The 23,527-nt window shown below is 39.4% G+C and overlaps 2 protein-coding genes across 4 annotated transcripts; one reads left to right on the forward strand and one right to left on the reverse strand.

The window, feature by feature from the left end:
* The first annotated feature begins 4,020 nt into the window (after positions 1–4,020).
* On the forward strand, positions 4,021–7,882 carry LOC129770027 (diacylglycerol kinase epsilon). Of its 2 annotated transcripts, none has more exons than XM_055772607.1 (5): positions 4,021–4,148; positions 5,243–6,038; positions 6,101–6,645; positions 6,702–6,867; positions 6,927–7,882. In XM_055772607.1, the coding sequence occupies exons 2-5, from the start codon at positions 5,420–5,422 to the stop codon at positions 7,208–7,210; spliced, it is 1,614 nt and encodes a 537-aa protein (XP_055628582.1). In that variant the 5' UTR covers positions 4,021–4,148; positions 5,243–5,419; the 3' UTR covers positions 7,211–7,882. The 2 variants fall into 2 exon arrangements, with proteins under 2 accessions (XP_055628582.1, XP_055628581.1); XM_055772606.1 differs by lacking the exon at positions 4,021–4,148 and adding an exon at positions 4,717–5,070.
* Positions 7,883–10,926: 3,044 nt separating this feature from the next.
* Positions 10,927–20,722, reverse strand: LOC129769351 (NAD kinase 2, mitochondrial). 2 transcript variants are annotated; one of them, XM_055771567.1, is made up of 3 exons: positions 20,637–20,722; positions 11,393–12,493; positions 10,927–11,326 (listed from the first exon to the last, which is right to left on the reverse strand). In XM_055771567.1, exons 1-3 carry the CDS (start codon positions 20,641–20,643, stop codon positions 11,223–11,225), a joined length of 1,212 nt encoding a protein of 403 aa, XP_055627542.1. In that variant the 5' UTR covers positions 20,644–20,722; the 3' UTR covers positions 10,927–11,222. The 2 variants fall into 2 exon arrangements, with proteins under 2 accessions (XP_055627542.1, XP_055627541.1); XM_055771566.1 differs by lacking the exon at positions 20,637–20,722 and adding an exon at positions 19,998–20,570.
* Positions 20,723–23,527: the final 2,805 nt, after the last annotated feature.

The following is a 23,527-nucleotide window of genomic DNA, read 5'->3' on the forward strand; positions in this document are numbered from 1 at the left end:
AGCTAGCTACGAATGCGCGTACTAAAAAGGATCCTGTAACAATTTCTATAATTTTTGAGAATCTCCTTTGTTCTGCGCGGCGAATGAGATAGCAAAGTTTATTGCTGTATTGTGGAAGCCACGTTACTTTTCAACTCCTTTTTGATACCCAAGTCGATGTCAACAAATGTCACGTTATTCGAACCATATAATTCAATCAATAAAATCGTTTTAACAAACAAAATTAAGTTAATGAACAAAAGCCACGGTGTTCCAATGGCGAATGGCGTGACTTAAGTGTGTCACTAGGTGAGATTTGTAGTCGTGTTCTCATACACATTTATTATGGCAAAGAAAATGCTACATTTAACATCAATTTACAGAACCAGTTATAACCGAACAAAATTCACTAATAAAATAGTTTAGAAAAGAAAATCTTAAGTTTCACAAATATCTGTGGCGTAACAAGTATTGTCGATCCGATATTAGTATAAGAGCAAAGATCAACTGGGGCTAAACGAGATCATTTTGTACCTTCTAATCTTCATACTTATGCTATTTTCTTTGCATCAGCTCAGAACGATGTCGATTTGAAGTAAGAATATTCGAAGACATAAATCGTTGATGAAAAGCACAAAGATCCTAGCAAAATTGGAGTACAACAGATGATATGTTGAATGTTCAACAAGTTCAGCTGTACGAATTGCTTTCGATCCGTTGATCTTCTGCATTTAGTAGACTAGAAGATTGAAAATCACACAAGGAAAATTGAGAAATACAAGTCCGGTGTGAATAGATATGTTGCTCCCCAGGTCAAAAACTAACGGGTCTTTCATTAAGGACTTGTCAATTTCTTAAAAAAACCTGTGTTTTATTAGAGATTTTGAGTGAAAATAACATTTTAAGAATGAAATTAGATTTCGGTCATATGACCACCACGGGCCCGTTAACAGCGATCGAGCCGTTTGACCCAATTTTCCACTACTCGACCACACACATCTCGACGGAAATGTTGTGAATTTCACGTTGGATGTTGCCTCCGAGCTATTCTAAAGTTGCTGGCTAGTTGGCATAGACCAGACCCATTAAAAGGTATCCAATGGCGTCAAATCACATGAACGAGGCGGCAATCGACAGGACCATTTCTCTAAATAACACGTTCACCAAATTACTTTTCAATAAATCCATTATAACGTGCGCCGTGTGGCAAGTGGTACCGTCTTGTTGAAACCGCATGTCATTGATATTATGTTCTTCCAATTCTGGCCAAAAGTAGTCTTCCAACAATTCGCGATAGCTCTCTCTGTTGACGGTAACATGACGGTCGGTCTCATCGACGAGAAAATACTCTTTCGGAATGAAAACTACACCAAACTGTAATTTTTTGCGGATGCGGGAACATCCAACAACGAAAATGTAGACTCAAATTTGGTCACTATACACAGCCGGCCGGGACAATTATTACGACCGAAAATTGGAGTAACCCCTTTTAAAGTTGCGACCACCAACTTCGAATTTCGGTAGTAATTTTTTATAATTATGAAGCGTTGCTTGTTCGTGTACTTCACCATGATGAAAATGTTGATTTCAAATGACGTTTCGACATTGAGAGATCATTAAAATGTTTGAGGTAAATGTTTTTTCATACGAAGACACAAAACTGTCAAGTCGTTTATGGATGACATCTTCGTCGATTTCAATGATACAATCGACCGACGACAGCTATGAAGAATCTTGGACGAACACGGCTTTCCACGAAAGCTGACAAGACTGATTCAGGCAACGATGCACGGTGCGCGGTGCAGTATGCAGATATAAGACGATCTGTCGGAATCGTTCGAGACTCACAGGGGACTACGACAAGGCGGTGGACTCTCTTGTCTGCTCTTCAACGTGGCGCTGGAAGGTGTAATGCGGGCTTCAACATGCGGGTACGATTTTTAACAAGTCTAGTCAGTTTATCTGCGTCGCCGACGACGTGGACATATTCAGAAGAACACATGCGACGGTAGCGAACCTGTATACTCGACTGAAAAACGAAACAGGCCTGATTGGGCTTGGGATCAACGCGTCTAAGACTAAAACCATGCTAGCAGGAGGAACTTCTTGATAGTAGTGATCGACGGCGACGATCTCCTCAAATCCTAAAGCATAGACAATCCACGAAGAGGACTCACAAGCAAGAACAATATACGCTGGTGTACAGGAAAACGGAGTATAGAGAAGGACAATGAACCACGAACTGGCGTACCTAGCATCCAGAAAGTCACCAAGGCTCGCATCGAATCCGGCAGGAACAATAAGGAGAGAAGCCCAGCGAGCGAGATGGTTGGACCAGGTGAAGCAGGACTCGGCAAGCATCGGTGCAGCCGGGAGTTGGAGGACTGCAACTATGAACCGAGTGCATTGGCGGAACAATGATGTGAATCAGATCTAATCTCTCTAGTTTTAAACATGTTGTAATTCGTGAGAAACTGCTGTGAATTTTGTAAAGAAGTGATCTCAGGAAACTCATAAAAGAGTGGTTCTAGCGTTATGAAACGTACATTCTATCCATCTTCTGTAAGACCGCCCTGATTATAATTCGTTGCATTCACACATTGTAGAATGCTTTGGATAAAGTATATTTAACGTCGATTTCGTTCAAAAGAGTTGTTTGTTTATTTATTGTGCTTAAATATGATAATTTCGGCTGTCCAGTTTCTATCAGATCATTTCAAAATTCATAAATATTATCAATGAAAAATTCAAAACGATTGGCTGATTCACATCTAAATAATTGGCAACCCTGCCATTTCGGCTAATAACCTAAAAAAATTCGTATTCGCATGGTATTTACCAGAACAAACGGATTTCTTGGTATTTTTTCATGTTTCTGAAATTGCGACTATGAGCTCCTCAATCTTGGTGTAACGTTTTTCCTCAGTGTAGATTCTGCGTACAAGGATCCCCCTAGGATTTTCAACAGGATTCAAATCTAAAGAACGAGTCGGTCAGTCCAAAAAAATAAAGTTTTTGGTTAGTTTCCTTGCTGATATTAATATCATTGTTTTAATGGAATGTGATTTTTTTTGTGACGATATCCACGCAAACGGTAGGAGAGTAAATTCCAGAACATGTATGTAATCTTTGAATGATGTGAAAGCTATCTCGAGCTTTCCGGTTGCACAGAATTCCACCCAAACCATGCACGAGCCTCCACCAAAATTCCTGGTTGGAAAATACTGTTCCTCCTTCCGTGAATCACGCCAGTGCCCATTGAAACCATCAGGACCATCCGAATTTCCAATCCAATTTTTTCGTCAGTGAAGATAACCTATACATTGGAACTTTTCGTTATGGTATAAATCAAAATGCATACTTTTGGAAACATTCCTTGTCATAACATACCATGCCCACTGTCGGTTCATGCGAGCTTTGGCAAAACTTAGACCTCTTCCGATGTAAGATGGTGTAAGATTAGGAGCTTTAATCTTTTAAGCCCTCTTTATGTGAAGACGTTTTACCAAAACTTGACGAATTGTTACCCGAGAAATATTTAAATTCAAATATTGGTTTATTTGCATAAGCGATTTTGAGGTATTCGAAGCTATTCCAACTATTTCCTGCTTATACTAGTTTACGATTTACGTGGAGCTCTCTCCTTCTTATTCTTGAGAATTCGCCAAATAATTGAGCACTACTTGATGGGATCGTTCAATTTGACCAGCAATTTCTCTGATACCAACATTTTGTTGGTGAAATGAATTGATTTGTCTTTCTTCTCTCTCCGTGAGCACTTTTTCCTTCGGCATTTTCCAGATTTATTGATCAAAACAACTAAAACAACGGAAAATTTAACTGGTCTTATACAAACCTAACACATCAAAAATACAAAAACATTTGTTTACGCTCAGAGCTTGCACACATACATATGAGTGGCTTAGAATGCAAGGGGTGTAAGTGACTTGCTCGATTTCTCTTCATCAACTTTTTCTTTAGTTAATAACTCAACTGCAAAAACGTTCCAATTTAAGTTTGCTATAGTATCCAATAGATGAGGTTCTGACCAAGGAGCTGGAATTGACAGGTGGTTCGTTTTCGACAGTATGGGGATAAGGCATGGAATATGCGAGAGGGGATGAAAAATGACAGCAGGTCTATTTTTATGCTACAACCCGCACAATCAGGTGAGTCTCCAGCTAAAGCAACAGTCGCAGGGAAACGATATGCATGGATATCCACAGCGTATCGCTATCACTCAATCGTAATGGGTCGTCAACGACTAATACCACCAAAACGAGCAGTACGGCACAAGCCCGCTGGTAGTGGCTCTTTTATATACCCTCCCACAATCCCACAATCGCTGAATTGCCAGTCCCAGCAGCAACGGCAACAACCTATACATTAGAATATAAATTGAAGCATTGTTTATTTACAATAAAACAAATCAGCAAGATCATCACCTGGTCTTGAAGAAGTTGGACAGAGTACAGTATATTTCACCGAAACCTAAAAAAAAATAAAAAAATTTAAAACCACACCGAGCGATTTTTTCGAAGCAACGACATTATTTGTAAGAAATAGATGGAAATGCCATTCCCTTGGTCTCAAAACATTTGTGCCAGCCCTACTTCTGTAAATAAAAACATATGATTGTCTACGCCAAGGGGCCTAGAAGTATATCCTAAGGTGGGCCAGCATGCTAAATCCACTCTTCGACCATCTTGGAAGTCTACTGTGTTTTGTTTATAAACAAAACACAATGCGCCTGTGCTCAAGCTCGCTCGTGATCAGTCTGCCTCTTTCACGCTTCAAGCAAAAATTCCCCTTCTGCTTTCCTCCGTACTGTTTTCATATACTGCTCTCCTAACCCACGTAGTGACGGAACGGCCTCACCTTAGGATATACTTCTAGGCACCTTGGTCTGCGCATCAGCTGGAACCTTGTAAATTGCGCGTTGTTTTGTGTAGGTTGTAAAGCTTGCTGCTGGTGAATGAAATTTGTTCAATTTAAATAGAAATAAGTCCCAATGTTATATTGATGGATTTCGTATAATCGGTCATAATTTTTTCATTCATGTTACGCTCGGTGAAGATCGTGGATCACAAGGTCAGATGTTATCAGATCGTAAAATCAAAGTTACAAAATAAACAAGCGCACGATGACGAAGTAAACATTTCAGGGAGTTTCATTTAGCTGTCAAAATTTTACTTCGTTATGTGCGGGATTGTTATTAATGTATCATTTCCTTGTTGGTACTAATTATCGCTTTTGTTTGCAGGGTGACTGAAATTGTTTGGGTTCGGGGCCTTTAAATTTAACTCCAAATGCATTTAAATATCTGTGGATTATCTAAGACGCGTAGTCTGCGCTTAATTTGATTGAAAATTACAGTACAAACATAGATTACAGTGGATTGAAACAAGTGTAGTGTATTTTGTTAGTTGTTTCTGCAAAAATGTTCGAAAATATCTTCAATTTATTTTTGATGGTCTTCCTGATACTCGGTGGAGTGTGGATTGCGGCTCGTTTCGTCCTGAAAGAAGATGTAGTGTACATACCAGATGGCAAACGCAGACACGCATGGAAACCGATGAAACTGCTCGGTCGGTCCTGTTTCTGCTCGATATGTGAAAATTTAATGTCATCGAATGGTGTATTCTGCGAAAATTGTGGTGTGTGCTCCGATAATGGCTGTGTCCGTAAGGCTGACGTCGAATTCCGTTGTAAGGAGTTACGAACCCGAACACGCGCAGACGACGGGAAGGAAAGCCGTCATCTGTGGATCAGAGGAAACTTACCGCTTGGGTTGGAGTGCTGCGTTTGTTCCGAAGATGTAGACCAAACCAGCGAACCGGGACTCTATGGACATCGCTGCGCGTGGTGCCAAAGAGCGACCCATGACAAATGCTTCAGCGAGATTTCGAATACCTTGTGTGATTTCGGAGAGTTCAGGAGTATGATATTTCCACCAAAATGTATTCTGGCTTCACGCACCAAAGGCAGTCTCAAGATGCACTTGACAGGGATTATTCCTCCTGAATGGAAGGATGAGTGGAAGCCTTTGATTGTAGTTGGTATGGTTTATGTCTAATGCCTATATGTTATATGAATTTCATGCATTTTTCCTTTACGATAGCGAATTCGAAGTCCGGTAGCAGCGGTGCACTGGAAATTGTATCGTTAATGCGTGGAATTCTGCACCCACTGCAGGTGTTTGAGTTAGAATCTCATGGTCCATCAGAAGCACTACAGTGGGCCATCCATGCAGCACCCGCTACATGCCGAATTTTGGTCGCTGGAGGTGACGGAACCGTCGGTTGGGTACTGAACACAATTTTAGAAATGCAGGTTGAACCACAACCGGAAGTAGCTATTCTTCCTCTCGGCACGGGGAATGATTTATCGAGAGTAATTGGCTGGGGCGCGGAGGGTCCGGATGTATTTAATCCAACTGAATATCTGCGTAACATCCAGAAAGCTAAACCGGTTAAGATGGACCGTTGGTTGATGGAGATTGCGCTACATCATCAGAGTCGATTCCACGTTCCTCGTTTTCATCACCGACGGAGCATGTTCATGTACAATTATTTTAGTGTTGGAGTTGATGCTTTGGTTACACTGAACTTCCACAAAGCACGCGAAAGCTCTCTCTATCTTTTTAGCAGTCGATTCTTAAACAAGGTAAAACATTCTTTCGCTTCAAGTTCAATAATCAATTTCGATCACAACTATTATAGGCTCTGTATCTTTGTTTCGGAACCCACCAAGTGGTACAACAAGATTGTCTTGATTTGGAGAAAAAAATCGAGTTATACCTAGACGACGAAAAGATTGACTTACCAGAATTACAGTCCATAGTAGTTCTCAACATCGACTCGTGGGGAGCCGGAGTCAAACTTTGGGGTGAGATTAAATATAAGTTGACACATTTCCATTGAGCTTAATAAGCTAATTTTTTTTAGAGATGAGCAAAGATTCCCCTAGTCATGGTGGAGTTATGCGTGAGACACACAGCATCTCGGATGGTATCCTAGAGGTGTTCGGAGTGGTTTCATCGTTTCACATTGCTCAGCTGCAGGTTGGAATGAGCAAACCAGTACGGCTCGGGCAAGCCCGCAGCGTTCGGATGACGGTACGCAGCACTGTGCCAGTGCAAGCCGATGGAGAGCCTTGGATGCAATCACCTTGTGATATTACTGTTAAGCATTGTGGTCAGGTGACAATGTTGAAAAATCAAAGCGATTGATCACCGAATGTACAAGCGATCTGCCAATTCTGCTGCTCCAAAGATTAATATCGGTACTGCAATTATAATGGACATCACCTAGAACAACTAATCTCACCGAAGCAAAATTTAAGATTATTATCGTAACGACGAGTTCATCGTTTAGATATGTAAAAAATAATCCGTTGATATTAACTATTACAACAGCTTGTACTGTTGGCCATTCTCGAAAGTACTTAGAATTTGTGTGTCACAAATATATAACAAAATTATATATGTTTTGAGTGCGATCGCACTGTGAGCATCGCATAGCATAACGATTATTTCTATTAACAAAGTAATTCCATGCTTGCATTTACAGTAATCGATTTGTGAATTGATAGTTGGGTATATTATGATATTATGTTATACAGATTCCATGCACTCAGATTCACCCAATGCATTTTCTTTTTGTTTTACTAAGTGATTCAATCTATGCGCTGGGATAATTATTATTTAGATTTATGTTTTCTTTAAAAAAATATCCTAGATGATTTATTTTTAGGGGTATTTTCTCTATTATAGGCATGAAAATATGGATGTTATTTTCAAAATATTTGATATTGAAGTGTATTTACAGTGTCAAATGTACTTTCCACCTTAATTGTATACAAAATAAAACCGCATTTGATGTTATTTTCTCTGAACATTTTGAACATATGGAATCGAGATCTTTTTTTTCTCAGAATCTTTTTGTGCCGAAAGAACAAAAGTCGCTTATTCTGCTCGTTTTGTGTTTTATGTTTCCCCTGTGAACGCTAGCCAATATTTCACTTGAAGTGCATCTGGCATTGCAATAAACACAACCATCCGAGCCATGGCAAGGCATGCGAAAAAAAAAAGAAGAGTGCGAATGATTATAGGTCGCTTCTAGCCATCAGTGTTTGGCTTTGTGTGTGTTGCTTGTTTTCGATGTGCGAAACTTAGAACTTTTTCATTTCCTGTACATGTAAATAGCACTTCTTCGATACTTTTAGTTGCAATTCGTATTTGCTCTCGTGCGCATCGGCTCTGTTCTGATGCAACACGCTCCTAGCTTTGTCATTCACGCGATGTTTCATTTTTATCGCTGCAATTGTGTGCATCTGTTAGACGCGTGTTTGATACTTGTTGAATATCGGTGCACGAAAGATGCCTTTCGTTAAATACTCAGTGCAATGCGTGCATTGATATAAAAAAACAAATTGCGACATATGACCAATTAGTGTATTGTTCTCCCAAAGGCAAGAAAGAACCGTTGCTTCTCGAAATGATTCTACAAAACCACGCAAGCCATTAAACCTTTTCAGGGTTCCCGCAACCTTTTACTGAAGAGTTATTTATGAAATTTCGACGTATTCGCAAATAATATCCGAAATGATAAACTAAAAAAAAAATTGCGTAGCATTTTGCGTACGCAGTGCTGCAATCCATCACCGTCAATGTCGCAAAAAAGCTGACCATAGTCACTCAATTCCTCTCACGACACGTGAGATCCGAATATTCAGTAGTAATACTCTAAGGCTGAGGACATAATGAATGCGATGTGACGCGCGATCTAAAGCGGTCAGTATGTCATAGCACGCGGTAAGCTCCAATTAATTGCTCCGCATCGCACCGCACCGCGTTTACTATGTCCTCAGCCTAAGACAAGATGAGACAACTGGCTTCTTACTCTTCTTCGTCGTACAAACACAAAGCCATGACATAATGATGCCAGAGTTGCAAAATATTATAAAATTCCGGATTTTTTTTAGTTCCTGTTTTTATGAATCGTAACATTTGGTTGGCGTGAATTTGATGATTTTGCATATTTTCAGTAAGACAATCTCAAAAAAGATAAACGATAAAATAAGTCTTTTAAATACCCATATCTAAAATATAATAATGATATCCATAACAAGATTGTCTGGAGAATCCTTTTTCGTCCATTCGTGCAATGTACCGAATGCTTTGCATACAGCCGATACACAAGAACATCTTGTTGGATTGATGGACTTGTTATCAAAGCGGCGAGAAGAATGTTCGGCCCAGAAATTGATGGTCAATGAAGCAGCATCGACATCATATCGAATTTCAGCTTCATCTAGTTCTAGTGATAATGTGGACGACATGAATATTGAATTCGACTATAAGTACACCGTCAATGAAGCGAAAACTTTCCTAGACAGAACAAACAAAATTCGTAGCTCTTAAGTCAGCGGGAAAGAACATGTCAGCAGTGTAACAATTGGTAATCAGCAAAACACAACCTGGATGGTATCAACCATCTCTTTTTTCATATTCACGAGCTAGAGCTAACAACTCTGCCATCTGCATATTGAATGATGAGACTTTCCATTTTTCCTTAGCTATGAAAATTATATTCCGAAATATGAAATCGCATTAGGCACCTAACGAAGCTGAATTGACAAATGAGTGTTTTGCCGTTCACTTTACTCCATTGTGAAAAAACTCATACATAAACTTGCATATAATTCCTTCACATTTCCTTTAAACTAAATATCATAATATTCATTAAATTCACCATTTCTAAATTCAATACAAATCCAACCTTTAGGTAAAGGCTGATTTAGACGATGCCAGTCAGCGCTCTAGTTGAAGTATCCAGTGAATAGAGAACAGACACTCTGTTCAAGTTAGAGGCCAATTACTTGTTCGACACTGGTACAAGTAACTTGGACAGAGTGTCTGTTCTCTATTCACTGGATACTTCAACTGGAGCGCTGACTGGCATCGTCTAAATCAGCCTTTAATACTCATACATTTGTTTATGACATCAAACCAAATGACGGTTGGTTCCAATCTAGGTAGTGCGGACTTGTTGCCAATATCGAAACACCAAAACCGGGGCTCTGGCAACCCTATCCCAACCAATGCAAGTTGAGCGTAGGCAGCATGAAACAGGGTTCGCGCTTAGGGGGCTCATGTATTGTTTAATGTTTGGAATCATATATGGTAATATTTGATTAAGTTGGATCGTTTCCTTTGGCAAGCGATGTTTGGATACCCATCCGGAAGCTTTCTTGGTGATTTGCAATTAAAATCACTGCTGAAGAATCACGCGTAGCACTTCATTTTTAATTTCAGGTTATGATTTCTATGCTCATGATTTTCTATGCTGGCTACACAAAGGCAGCCATCTTAGCAATCCCTTGACCAAAACCATCAGCTCGGCTTTTGAGTGTCGCCCTGTTTTGACATTTCAGCAACAGGACACTCACCAAGGAGCTCAGTTTTCTACTGTCAAGTAGATGCTCACCATGTGTTAGTGTTGTGATAATAATTTTATCGCACCATTGGATTGGCTCTGGGATGGTCACCAAAGATAATCGTAGTACAAAATTTGTTGATTATCTTCAGGTGAGGCCCATCATTTGATTCTCACGACAAATCGCACCTCTGGTCCTACGTCCTAAGCAGTCGTGTCTCGGAAACAACCCCTCGAATTTTTTCTGTATTATACATTTTCAACACTTTTGGCTGGTTCGTCACTTTTTACTTCAATTTTGGAAGAATGTCGGGAATGAGAATTGAACTCGTGATCTTTAGCGTGAGAAGTATGGATGTTACCACTACGCCAGATCGCCTCCAGATCGGTCGCTTAGTAAACGATCGCGCAACCATTTAACTACGGAGATTCCCTTCGAATGCTTCGAAACACCGAGCATATAAGCATTCAAGGATATGTTATGATATTCCAAAAATAAAACACAAGCTTTAAATACAACTTATGAGTTTATTCGGCACTAAAAGATAAATAAATGCATTCCTGCGTGAACATGTACCAACAATAATTTAAAATTCTAATGTTTATGATTGGGCGTCGTGCACAAATTACGTAACGTTAAAAATCCGGATTTTGGAATACCTCCCATCTCTAATACACAGTAAGTAACGCAATCTCGCTCTAAGTAATTTGTGCACGACGCCTTAGTCAAAATCAGTATGAAAATTGGTCTATTGTAACGTTAGAAAATAATGAAATGATCTTATAATAAACAAACCATTCGTATCAGTTCATATCGATAGTCAGTAACGCATCCTCCGGATGAACCTCGAGTAACGCTTTTGCTCCATCGTTGAAATTGTATGCAATACTTCCATCTATCACTAAACCTGTGGAATGTACGGAGTAGGAGGAATATCAAACGTAGTTCATGCCCGACATAGCACTTTACTCACTTGCATCGATGCATTTAGATTTCACCGTTATCTGTCTGGCGAATCCTCTCGATTCCAGCCCCTTCGGGTTCGGCCAAACACCAACACAGATCTGCTCTCTTATAGAGTAACAGAGCCGCGGGTCATCCGGTGAAAAGACCAGATTTTTATTGTAGTCCTCCGAAATCGCTTCCGGATCTATTCCATTCAAACTGCTCGCGTTCGATCTACGTTTGATGATCTCTATAAGATCTTTTACATTGCTCGTTGACAGCCTATTCATGCTGGTTAACCACGAGGTGGAACCAGTTCCGGTACTAACGCACAGACCCGAGCTTTTAGTTTTTGTAACTATGTCGGATTTATCGATTCGCAGATGGAGATGCGATACACGAGCTGATAGCATCTCTCCTATAAAAACTTCGTTCAGAGCTAAGTACGGCAAAATTCTGCTTCCGCTCTGATGTTGCGTGTCTCTTGGTCCTAAAACCTCCCTGTGTTCAACCGGCGACACATTATATTCGTGTAGATCAATCGGAGGCGGACGCTCCGTAGTCGTGGAACCGATCAACGTAATTCTGATTCTAGAACGATGCATCCACCTATACTCTCCCGCCAAGATGCGTTTCACCGCATCGTTCACATTCGTAGAATAGTATTTCGGAAGCATCAATCGTCCCTCCGATCGCCTTGGATCGGAATTAAATCCAACCACTGGTATCTGTCGTGCACCGTCCAACATGAACGGACTTGCTCTGCCAGCGGCAAGTAAAAATGTTCCATCTCCTCCGATAGGTACCAGCATATCCGCCCATCGCAAAGTATCTTTATTGATGGAGATCCGATTCACCACCCTCACCTCGAGACTTTCATCCTGGAAGGATTTGATTACGTCCTCCTCTACATCTTTGTGCAGATGGTGATAGTATTTCATCGCATCGTAGTCCGAGCCACGATCGCGGATTTTTTGCTCCAACCTTTCATCACTCAGTGCCTGATCCCGCGTTTTTTCAAACTCCAGCCGGGTTAGCTTCGATACCACCAGCACGCGACGCAGCTTAGCCTTCGATGTACTTCCGAACGACCTCGTCGTGAAGGCACTTTGGAAAACATTTTTGCAACCTACGGAAATAAAGTTTCATTTTTTCTAATCATATCACTTTTGACGTGGAATATTGTCTAACAGGAATATATGAGGGTAAAATGAAAACCTAAACACTGAACATGTAGGAAAAAATGAAAGATTATAATTTCAAACGCTTATTGCTCAGTCATTTCATGATGGATTGATGAGATTTTTGCGTTAATCGATTTCGGCACTCCAGAACATTTTTTTATTGAACAATTGAAAAATCTCAACCCCTATCTTAACGGTAATATCCAGTTCTGATTGGTCGTAATTGACGAAACAGGCGGCGGCTCATGTACTCACAATTATTGCTCCCTTATTTCCTGATGGACTTACGAGATTTTTGCATCAATCGATCCATAACAATTCATCACAATTAGTGAAATAATATATTATATGAAACTGACTATCAATCAATCGAAAAATCTCCAAACGGAAATACCTCGTTCTGATTGGTCGAAATTGAAGATACGAGCTTCCTCTTGTATTCACAATTTTTGCTCAGTAGATCTACGATTGCTTTGCATCAACCCTTTCAAGCACTCCATAACAATTCATTACAGTGAAAATGAATGAAATTATATATTTTATGAAACTACAGACTTTAAAACCAAGGTGCCTGGAGAAATCGACATTGCAAATACATGAAAGTAAGGGGAGCTTTTGTTCCCAGCGACATGTGCTCCCTAACAGAGATTTCAAAACCGAGGCGCCTGGGGGAAATGATGATAATTATCTAATATTACATTGGTGGATTTTTTTTTCTGACGCACCATTTCATCCATACAGAACACAGGAGCCATCTCGTCCAAGGTTAGAGAGGGGGACTTTCATCATATCTCATTCCACTTCGGCATGTTCTATCGTGATACGCACCATCCAACGACTAATCACCATCTTTCAACAAACAATACCCAACAATCGAACAAAACGGCTCTTTTCAGGGTCACCAAATTATTATCAAAGAGTTTAACGATGTAATTCTTCAAACATATTCAAAATCAGCATGCAACAGATAGACACGGAATCCTACGTCAACTATGTCGTCGTGTCTCGGACACAACCCTCCTGTGACTTTTTTTGCACTTTGTAATGTGTTTCCCTAACACAGACTACAAAAGCGGTTCGGCTCGGTTATTCAAGATATCAGCGTTCTTCGCACACTCGAAGATTTGACTGCCCAACTGATCCATAGGAACCGACCCGAAGTTGAACATGTCGAGTAAATCCAGCTCAAACAGATTGAATTTCTGCTTAACCACGAAGAATCGACCTTGACATTTCTTCCCCTTGATCACTACTTCATAGGAACACTCGGAATCCAGGCGCAAAGGTTTGTCCGATTTGCCTCCATGTCTGCTCGGAAATGACGCTGATATCCGACGAAGTGTCGAGTTGAAGACTGATCTGCCTGCCGTTTATTTCTGCATTCACATATCTCCTTCGCCTCTGTATGTTCTTCACCTGCACTCTTCTAGTCGCTACAGGCTGAAATGAGTGTCACTTGCTTGGCGATCCCGCTTTCTTCGAGCTAGTGCAGTACCTATCTTTGTGGCCCATCTGACCACAATTCTTGCACCGATTTTTAAGATAGGAGCAATCCTTGGAACAGTTCATGGTACCACAGTTCCAACAAGACGTTGCTGTCATCGCCGTGTCGTGCCTGAGGTTCAAAAGAAGTTGAAATTTGCATGCATTTTTGGAAGAATGATGGGAGTGAGAATTGAACTCGTGACCTTTAATGTGAGAGGTATGGATGTTATCACTACGCCAGATCGCCTCCACTCTTAAATCTATTTATTTAACGTATTTCTCGAACGATCTGTACGAGAACACGAGATTTTTGGGCGGTTTCCGAGTCATCAAACATCATGCACAATGGTGCCGGAGACAATCCATGGATTTGAAGCTTTTATGATGTATGAAGCGCAAGAGTTACTTCCAGGGCCCGAAATCTTTGAAGGTGAAAAATGAAGACCGACTCTACTCTCAGTAGCTTCGCTTCGACTAGAATTGCTTCGGCAGTCGCCCACAACAAAAAGTGACTTGACTAGCGAGGATGACTGGCGAACTAGTCCATTCAATGGTTATTTTAACTGACTCGACTAATGAATACAAATCTGCCTCTTCATTCAACTGACTTCAACCCACATTTCTACTCCCCTAGGAACGAAATGTATACCCGCGTACGCAATCTTATTTCTACGTCCATATGAAGAGAAACGAAAGCATGATTTTTGATGCAAAAAATATGTTACCCCATCAATGGACGGTTTATTGTTTACCCATCGTGAATTCAAACCAACGAACATAGACATTTATCAAGTATGATAAATGTCTAATGTAAGGGTCCTCGCGTTAGTATTAGTAAATAGCGTGCAAAATGGCGCGCACACACACTGCACGCTATTTTATACGTTCGAGTAATTTTCGTGTATTATACAAAAAAATCGAGCTCACCTGTAGCGTATTTCAAACCACTTTGAACTCAAACATCGATGCATTCACACGTACATGGGAGAGAGAAAGAGAGGAGCGAATTCGTTTTGGGGGAAATCACTTTATAATCAAGATGCCTAGAAGTATATCCTAAGGTGAGGCCGTTTCGTCACTGCGTTGGTTAGGGGAACAGTATATGAAAACCGTACGGAGGAAAGCAGAAGTGGAATTTTTGCTTGAAGCGTGAAAGAAGCAGACTGATCACGAGCGAGCTTAAGCATAGGCGCATTGTGTTTTGTTTACAAACAAAACACAGTAGACTTCCAAGATGGCTGAAGAGTGGTTTTGGCATGTTGACCTTAGGATATACTTCTAGGCACCTTGTTCATAATGCAATGAGGACAATTTGACTGGAATGATATAGTCGGAAGAATGAAATGATATAGTCGAGTCGGTAGAGGAAGATAACGTTTAAACGCCCGAATGACTGTTTAGTCGTTTTGACGGAGAAACTGCACGAAAAAGCCAAAAGTCATTACTAACTGACTACGGATATAGTCAGTCAAATAGTCAGCAGACTATCCTCAGTTGTCTATGACTATGCAGAGGTTACTTCTGCAGCTCAAATCTTCTGAGCGATATAATTCAATATGGATTTAGAAGAGGATTCCAATATGATACTCTCGTTTAGACATTTTAAAATTTTAGCACCAATAAAAAGTTACAGGAGGGTTGTGACCGAGAAACGACAGCAAAAATCCCATCATTTGACTCTTGGATAATAATTTGAAAAAAAAGGAGCTTTAGTTTGATTGTTGAGTATTCTCTGTTCACTCCATCGAGCGGCAAAAGGTAGAAGGATGATGATTAATCGTTGGATGATGCACGATAAAAAATGCCGAATGGGAATGAGATGAGGGCTGGGGGAGAGCAAATTGGTCCAATCATAACGTGAGATTTACCGCAACAGAAAGTCAAACCAAACGCATAATTCATAGCACAGTCTCGTATTCGTATTGAATGAGCAACTGGGAAAGCACAAATTGCTTGTGCCAATTGACCAATTAGAACGCGGGACTTTCGTGTAGATAATGCATGACATTTTTCAGTAGTTCGATGGGTAGTTTCATAAAATATATAGTTTTCTTTATTGTATTAAATTATTGCCTAAATAGATTAATGCAAATCTCTCGAAAATCCATCAAATGACTGAGCAATGAACGCTTAAAATTGGACAATTTTCGCGATGCGGCAGATTTTCCGTTTTTCACTTTGTACTCCAATATTTTCCCGATAGACGTAATCCTACATCAAAAAGTTTTTTACTCAAAAATAAAATACAAAAAAAAATATTATGATCGAAGTTTGAGAGATTCGAAACATGAAGATTAAAATGATTTTTTTACTTTATCTTTCCTCATTAACCAGAATCTTTTTCGATTGTGAGTATTCTCTTCTCAAATTAAAAAATCGATTCTTCAATTTCGTTCTTTTCTGCTGTCATTTACTTTGAATTTGAAAGCAAACGCTTTCTATTGAAGATTGAACCTGCTCGAATTCTTTATCATTTGAATAGGCTGTATGTCAGTTTCAGTTTCACATGTAAAAGGACGATCGTTGCTTCCAATTGAATGTTTCATTTGGTTTCATTTCTCCAAACTGGATTTTTCTTTCCAATAAAAGTGGAATTAATAGAGGCATATGAGGAAGTCTTAGTCTTACCACCAGCGCCAGCAATTGATTATGCCTGCTGGCATACTGCACATCCTTCCCCATCGTCATTTTCATTACTTTCAGTGAATACGGTTCGAACTCAAACTAAATTTTCCTTCAGATATAAGACACTTTCATTTTCATTTGACGATTTGATATTGTAAGAAATCGAAAGAATTAGGCAATTCAATTTTAATTTCGTAAACGATCGAGAGAAGGACAGAAGGAAAACATTACACGATAAACGCGAGCCGAGTGTACGATCCTAAAATAAACAACATATCGGGAGCGGGTGCAATAAAACAGTGAAAGGAAAGGGACCAAAACGATCGCATACATTTCATATTGCGCTAGGCTCCGTTGGTCTTAGAATGCAGTTACAAATCTTACAAATCTTAAAAATTACAAATAAACATTAGCCAGGAGTTGTATGGTAATGGCGATAGTTGAAGGATTGATATACAAAGAGGCAGGAACGTTCATAGTTTTCTCTTTGCTTCACACATTAAGTTTGAATTTAGGCTAGAATTAGGGTAGAAGAAAATTGTATAAAATCCCAAGGTTATCAGAATGAAGCAAGTAGTCTTTGGAATCGTGTCGTACGATTAAATCCGAAACTTCCTATTGAATCGACTGATGAGAGTTCTTCAGATTCAAGTTTCCCAACGTCCGCAGCAATAGTTGTATAATTTGCGCTCGGAGTTCGTGAAGATCTTGTACTCGTTGATCCTCCCGCTTAGTTGATATTTAATAGATTGATCAGCTCCCGTTCGTTGCTCGTTCCGTACGGAATTAGTGCTAAGGCAGTCATTTCAATTTGTTAAAAGGAATAACACTGGTTAGCTTCCGTTCGTGGCTCGTTCCGTAGGGAATTAGTGCGAAGGCAGTCAATTCAGTTTGTTCCAGGAACAAGGGTAATTCACTCGACACTTTTTCTTACTTCAACTCTGTAAAGTGCCAATCCAGATTCGCAAGGTTGATTCCTTCGCATCAACCGAGTTTACATCTTTTACAGATATCATCGCTTCAGTGGGAAGAATCAATCAAATGAATGTGAAACGAAACAAGACAGTTCAGAGGCGAAGTAATATTCTTTTTATTGTGCGTGAAGAGAGTAGCATTATATTTAGCCTGCATCAGTTTGCAGCAAATTGAAAGGCGATGGGCTCATTAGTGAGTGAGAATGTGTCAATGGAAGCGGAATTGTCAGGCCCTGATTATGTTTCACCAACGAAATTAAATTTCTTATAAAAATCTGGACAAATGCCAGAATATAAAAAATAAATCAGGACGCCCCAAAAGCATCTCAAAATCAGGACATGTCCTGCTAAATCAGGACAGATGGTAACCCTACACCAGTGAACTCAGCAGTGTTGATGTTAATAACGGTCGTTAGGGATGTCCATGTTCTCAACGGTCATTAATTTTTTGTGTATTTGTAACAAAGAACATAATCTATCACAATGCATAAATTGACTTTACATGACATTTTTTCAAACTCTGCTTACAAAGCGAATATGTTGAATTCGGAAATGGTTTCATTCAATCATAATTTAATCAATACAAACAAATGATTACTAAGCCTACGGTAGTCCCACGTCAACCTTGCGGCTATATCATAGATATAACCCACCCGTTTTTTTATTTTGATGTAGGCCCATGTCTAACCACAATTTGTGGGGGACTTCACTTCGAAACCAAGGTGTCTAGGGAAATCAGTATCCGCGTTGACGGCATTGAGCTTCGTATTAAAAAATGGGGGAGTACGCATTACAATATGGGTTTGCAGAAGAAATGATAACACTTTTAAAATAAAAGTTATGAATGAAAATTATTTTTCTCAAATCAAATTAGTACTCTATGTAAATGAGAATCACTTTTGCTTGCAAGTAGTGAAAAAATGTCATACAAAAATTGTGTCTAGAGATAATTTCATATTATAATGGTAAGTTTTGGTGCGACTATCTTAACATTCATAGCAAATAGTTTGAATTAGGGTCAGAACAACGTACTTCTAGTAGGTAAATAACGCCAATAAAGACTTTTTATACAAATTTTAGTAATTCAAAACTGCTTTAGGGCCGAATAATCTGATAGAGAAGAGTTAGTCTCATAAAAACTAATACCGTATCCAGATGTCGACACCATTGCACCGTCAACGCGAATTGCAGATAAATGCAAGCTGCGAGTACTTTCGTACTCGCCTGCATTTGTACAGACCAGAATGTGTTTCCCCAAAACGGACTGCGAAACCGAGAAGCCTGGGAAATCGTCATTACAGATACTAAAGGTAAATGAAGCCTTTGAAGGCTCTATCGATACAAAATTGAAGTTGAAGTAATTGATTTAAGCCGGGGGTACTTTTGTACCCGCATGCATTTTCGTACTCCGGAATGTGTTTTCCTAACAAGGACAACAAAAGCGGGTACGAATACAACACTTTTTCAATCAATATGAACAAATGATTACAGAGTCAACTGTAGTCGTACGTCAACCCACTTATTTTTATCTAGTTTTGAAAACAATCAATGCTACAGCATTCTGCGATTCAGCACTTTCAGTGATAAGCTACTTTTGTTTACACCCCCGTGTAAAATTGGTATAATAAAACAAAACGCAGAATGATCTTATCACACTTGACAACGCAAAACATACATATAAGAGTCCCAAGTATGTGGCAAAAAGTGAACTTTTTTTCCAAACATTCAACGTATCTGTGAACATGTGATGAGGACTTCGATGAGGTTTCTCAAGCCAAACATCTGTGAAATCAAACTGAGAAGCAACAATCATATATTGAAATGAACGACGCAAAACCAAATACATACTCTTATGGTCAAGCCCCCTTGTTCGTCAAACCGAAGAATCACTCTTGAAACAAGCACGTTGAGGAAGGTATAAACAGTAATTTTGGAAAAATTCGCACTCACGAGTACTGATAAGAGTAAAATTACTCTACCAAGGCTCCCAACGGAGCTGATAACGCATAAATTGCGAACTGGCCCAATAAACGTCTGAAGTACATCAGGCATGATATAAAATATTTACTCATGTGCACTAACATTTCTACAATCTCGAGAACATATGGCTTGAAATTGTTTCGTTGAGATTTTATATCCACGACAGCGCATGATAACCTGGTCTATTTATATTAGCAACAACCAGCTGAGGTTTAAGAGTCAATCCGGGGGTATAGTTCGCCGTTATGTTCTCAACATAGGTGCATTATAAAGAGAAAGTTGTACCGTAAACTTGTTTCTGCTATACTTACGACCTAACAGAACAGCAAGATTGGCATAAATTATTGTTTCAATTCTGCCAACAACATCAACATCAACAACTCACCTGCAACGATCAGTCCAAAATGTTGTGTCTTAAACATCGAAAAAGTCGTGGCATGAAGGAGCGAACTTGATTTCGGTGGGGATCGAACAATATGTCCCAATAAGTATCCTCAAACCTTTTAACAATATCCAATTCGACAATTTCTCACTTGACAGGTTTTGTTTCCCAAAAAGGTTGACCCAGCAACTATCGGCTATATTCAGCAGGAAGAATGATAAGCTTCGGCACATGAGCGGGAACCATACGGAGATTAGATTACATTCTCGGAAGGCAGCAAACATCAAGGCACAGATGGAACAAAGCAATACTGCTGATAAGGATTTTCCCGATTTTTCTCTCTACCGGCGAAGAACGATCCGAGTACTGTGGATGATTTGAGAAGACTGACTTTGTTGCTGTCTTTTCATCGCTGGTCATGACCGGTTGCCTGTCTCCTTATCACTTCATAGGATTCCCCTCGAGCCCACAATCCTTGATTGTTTTTGTTTTGCTATAGAAAAACGCCTTTCGAGCTAAGCACAATGACTTTTCCCCGATTCAATTTCACATTTGCTTTCTACGAAAGCATCATCGTATCACACACGTCGAGTTTGAAAGAAATCTAATTCAAAATAAAACTTCATTTAAATTTGTACTTACTTAACATAAATATTCTTATCACATCTGTGCTAACATTAGTGGCAATGCTACGTTATCTTGCGAAGGTCTGGAGCCCATAATCTCTTTGGATGTGTTGGTTACGAAATCTAATTGAGTAAACTCCAATGAGTACATATCGAGGTGGAGCAGTAGCGAAGTATATCTGTATTGGCATGCAAAACATCGTGTCGTAATTATTTGCATTCAATATTGAATGCATATGGAAGAAACAAAACAATGTTGAAAATACTCACGGTTGCATGATAATTTGAGCCAAAGTTCTCATGAAATTATTCAACTATTTGTTTTTAACAGATGACAATTGTATCGTGGCTTATTTCGATTATTTATGTGATAAAAAGGTTCAGAGAGCAGTCGTATGGGTAATTCTCGAAAGCAGCAACATTTTCGGTGAAATTTTGTTTAATTAGCAATTATTCTCTTACGACATTAACCGACAGCGAGAGCCTTCGAAACATCAGCTTCATAACGTTGAAATAATGAAACTTCGTTTGTTTCAATGAACGTGGGGGAGTGAAAATGGCACATGAAAATATCACTTCTATCCGTCTTTTTCGACGTGATTTCACAAATATCCACTGCACGCTATCACATTAGCTTCATATTAAGCGCAAACTCTAAAAATGTATGTTTTTAATTAATCAATTACTTCCTGAAAATGGCATTTCGCATGGTTGGTAGTCAAAACAAACACAACGACTGACGTCACTATTTGGGAAATAGTTATGGCAGCGCATGCTATGTCGCTCGAAACTCTACCATCTTCATTATCTTTTTTCCATGACATTGAGTAAACTCGGGTGGTGACGTCCAACGTGTTTTGACATATACTACAGATGAGTAAGATTTTTTGTATCGTACACGAAAATTACTCAACAGATAAAATAGCCGGAATAATCGTGATACTTTGTTCAGAAACTCTAACAGAATAATGTTTTGACGGAAGACTACGTCTTTCATTTCTGTACCGGGGTGTAAGTTCAAAGTTTCGAAAACGAGAGAGTGACGCTGGACTGCAAGGCAAACTTGTTTCAATAGCTTTAAAATTGCTTAGAAAACAGGTTATTGAAACCGTATATTAACTCGTGTACGCTCTAGAAATCCATTAATAACAAAGACGTAGTGCTAGAAGTAAGGCAGATCACTTATAATGTTAAAACTTGGTATAATCAAAATCCATGGAAAATAAAGAAAATTTAAGTCAAAAAAAGACGGGTGGGTAATGTCGGGGACATAACCGGAGTGACGTAGGACTATACAAAGGGGACAGCTTTTGTTAAATATATATATTTTAAATATATTGTTTTATTTTCTTCTCCTACGTGAATACCTACCTATCTACCTGAAATATGGATTAGTTTACTGTTAACTCTTTATGAACATGTTGGGGGTTCTGAAAAGAACCTTTGGTGTTGTGTTTTTGCGTTTTTTTTTACAAACTTTCTCAATTTTTTCTCACTATCTTATAGTTGTTTTTGATTTTTTTCTGAAGGCTTTGTACTTATTAAATGTTCAACGCCGGGCAGATTTGTAGTCTCCGCAAACAAAGTAAATAAAAATGAAAAAGAACTGAGGTTTTGGAGACGACCTCTACGATCTGTCGAGAAATAAACGAGCTATAAGCGTTCTGAAAAACCAACAGTAAATACAGGACGGATGACCTTCGGATTAAAGTCCTTTAAAATAAGAACAGAGCAGCAGGAAATACATAGCTCATCGTGTTGCTCCTTAGTTGTTTCTCTATGCAATGCAGATGTAACATCAGTCAATTTTCAACATCAGTTATCAACCAAAGAAAGCAGTTCTTGCTACCGAGAAAATTCGTTAATGCCATCCTGCATACAATGTGTTGTAATTTGAAGCCATTTTTAATACGGTTTGTGAAAACTGAATGATCAATTTAAAAGACCCCAACCACCAATAAGGTCAAGAACAAGCATAAACAAAAAAAAATCAGTTTATATTATATGTCATAATATGTCACTTTAAAATGCATTGGTATTGTGAAAAACTTTAAATAACTCTTCTTTGAAAGGTTTAATGGCCCTGAAAAGCGCCGTGTTTTACGGTGGTTGATTTTGCCACCAAAGCAGTCTATATAAACAAACTTTTTCTTTCTTCTACCTGCTGTCGTTTAGCGACTTTTGCCACTCGCTGAAACTAGTTGTTGCCTTGATGAGCGCCGAACCGAAGCTGCTCTGTTCTTGATGCGTGTTTTCTGATTGTCGTGAGCAGCTTTGCAAGCCAACTCGAGCACTCCGACGGCCGAAACTCTATAATCGCTGTGAGGTATACTGGTGCTCCGGCACCAATCCGTTCGGCCTAGTTACCCTTGCGGAGCAATCAGTGAATGCGACCAACAGGGAACTGGATGCCTGCACGGTTCGAGTTAGACTTTGCCTTTCCCTTAACTTGACCTCTTTTGTTACGTCCACACGTCCACGTTGCTGCTTGTTTTCTTTTTATGATGTGATGCGATGCGATGTTAAACGATATTGTACAACCACACTGGTTTACGGTTTGAAAGAAAATGAGATTTTTTTTTTGAAGTCCGCGCGTTTTGTACTCTAGCGGTACACACTCACAGGATAGAGACAAATCGGCAGACTCAGCCAAAGGGGCGAGTCCAACGAGACGAACGAATAAGCGTTAAAAGGCAGCGATGGCAAAAAATACATTCATTACGATTTGTTCGCTCGTTGGATTCACATGCAAGCTAAGAAGGGTCCTTTTCAAGATCACAAAATTATCTTCAATATAAAGAGTTTATTGTTTTGTTATCACTCGATATCCCCATCTTGTTCGGCTAAACCTTTCTGTTTAGCGATTGCGTTTGCCACTCGCCACAGCTTTCACAGTTGGAAAATTTC

The sequence above is a fragment of the Toxorhynchites rutilus genome, chromosome 2, assembly GCF_029784135.1.
Source record: "Toxorhynchites rutilus septentrionalis strain SRP chromosome 2, ASM2978413v1, whole genome shotgun sequence".
Classification (NCBI taxonomy): domain Eukaryota; kingdom Metazoa; phylum Arthropoda; class Insecta; order Diptera; family Culicidae; genus Toxorhynchites; species Toxorhynchites rutilus.

Coding starts and splice junctions, on each gene's coding strand:
- LOC129769351 (XM_055771566.1), bottom strand. CDS start 20,034: ATGTTTAAGACACAACATTTTGGACTGATCGTTGCAG. Junction 12,494..19,997: donor TTTTGGACTGATCGTTGCAG/GTGAGTTGTTGA, acceptor TTATTTCCGTAG/GTTGCAAAAATGTTTTCCAA. Junction 11,327..11,392: donor ATCTAAATGCATCGATGCAA/GTGAGTAAAGTG, acceptor TACATTCCACAG/GTTTAGTGATAGATGGAAGT.
- LOC129770027 (XM_055772607.1), top strand. CDS start 5,420: ATGTTCGAAAATATCTTCAATTTATTTTTGATGGTCTTCCTGATACTC. Junction 6,646..6,701: donor GCAGTCGATTCTTAAACAAG/GTAAAACATTCT, acceptor CAACTATTATAG/GCTCTGTATCTTTGTTTCGG. Junction 6,868..6,926: donor AGCCGGAGTCAAACTTTGGG/GTGAGATTAAAT, acceptor AATTTTTTTTAG/AGATGAGCAAAGATTCCCCT.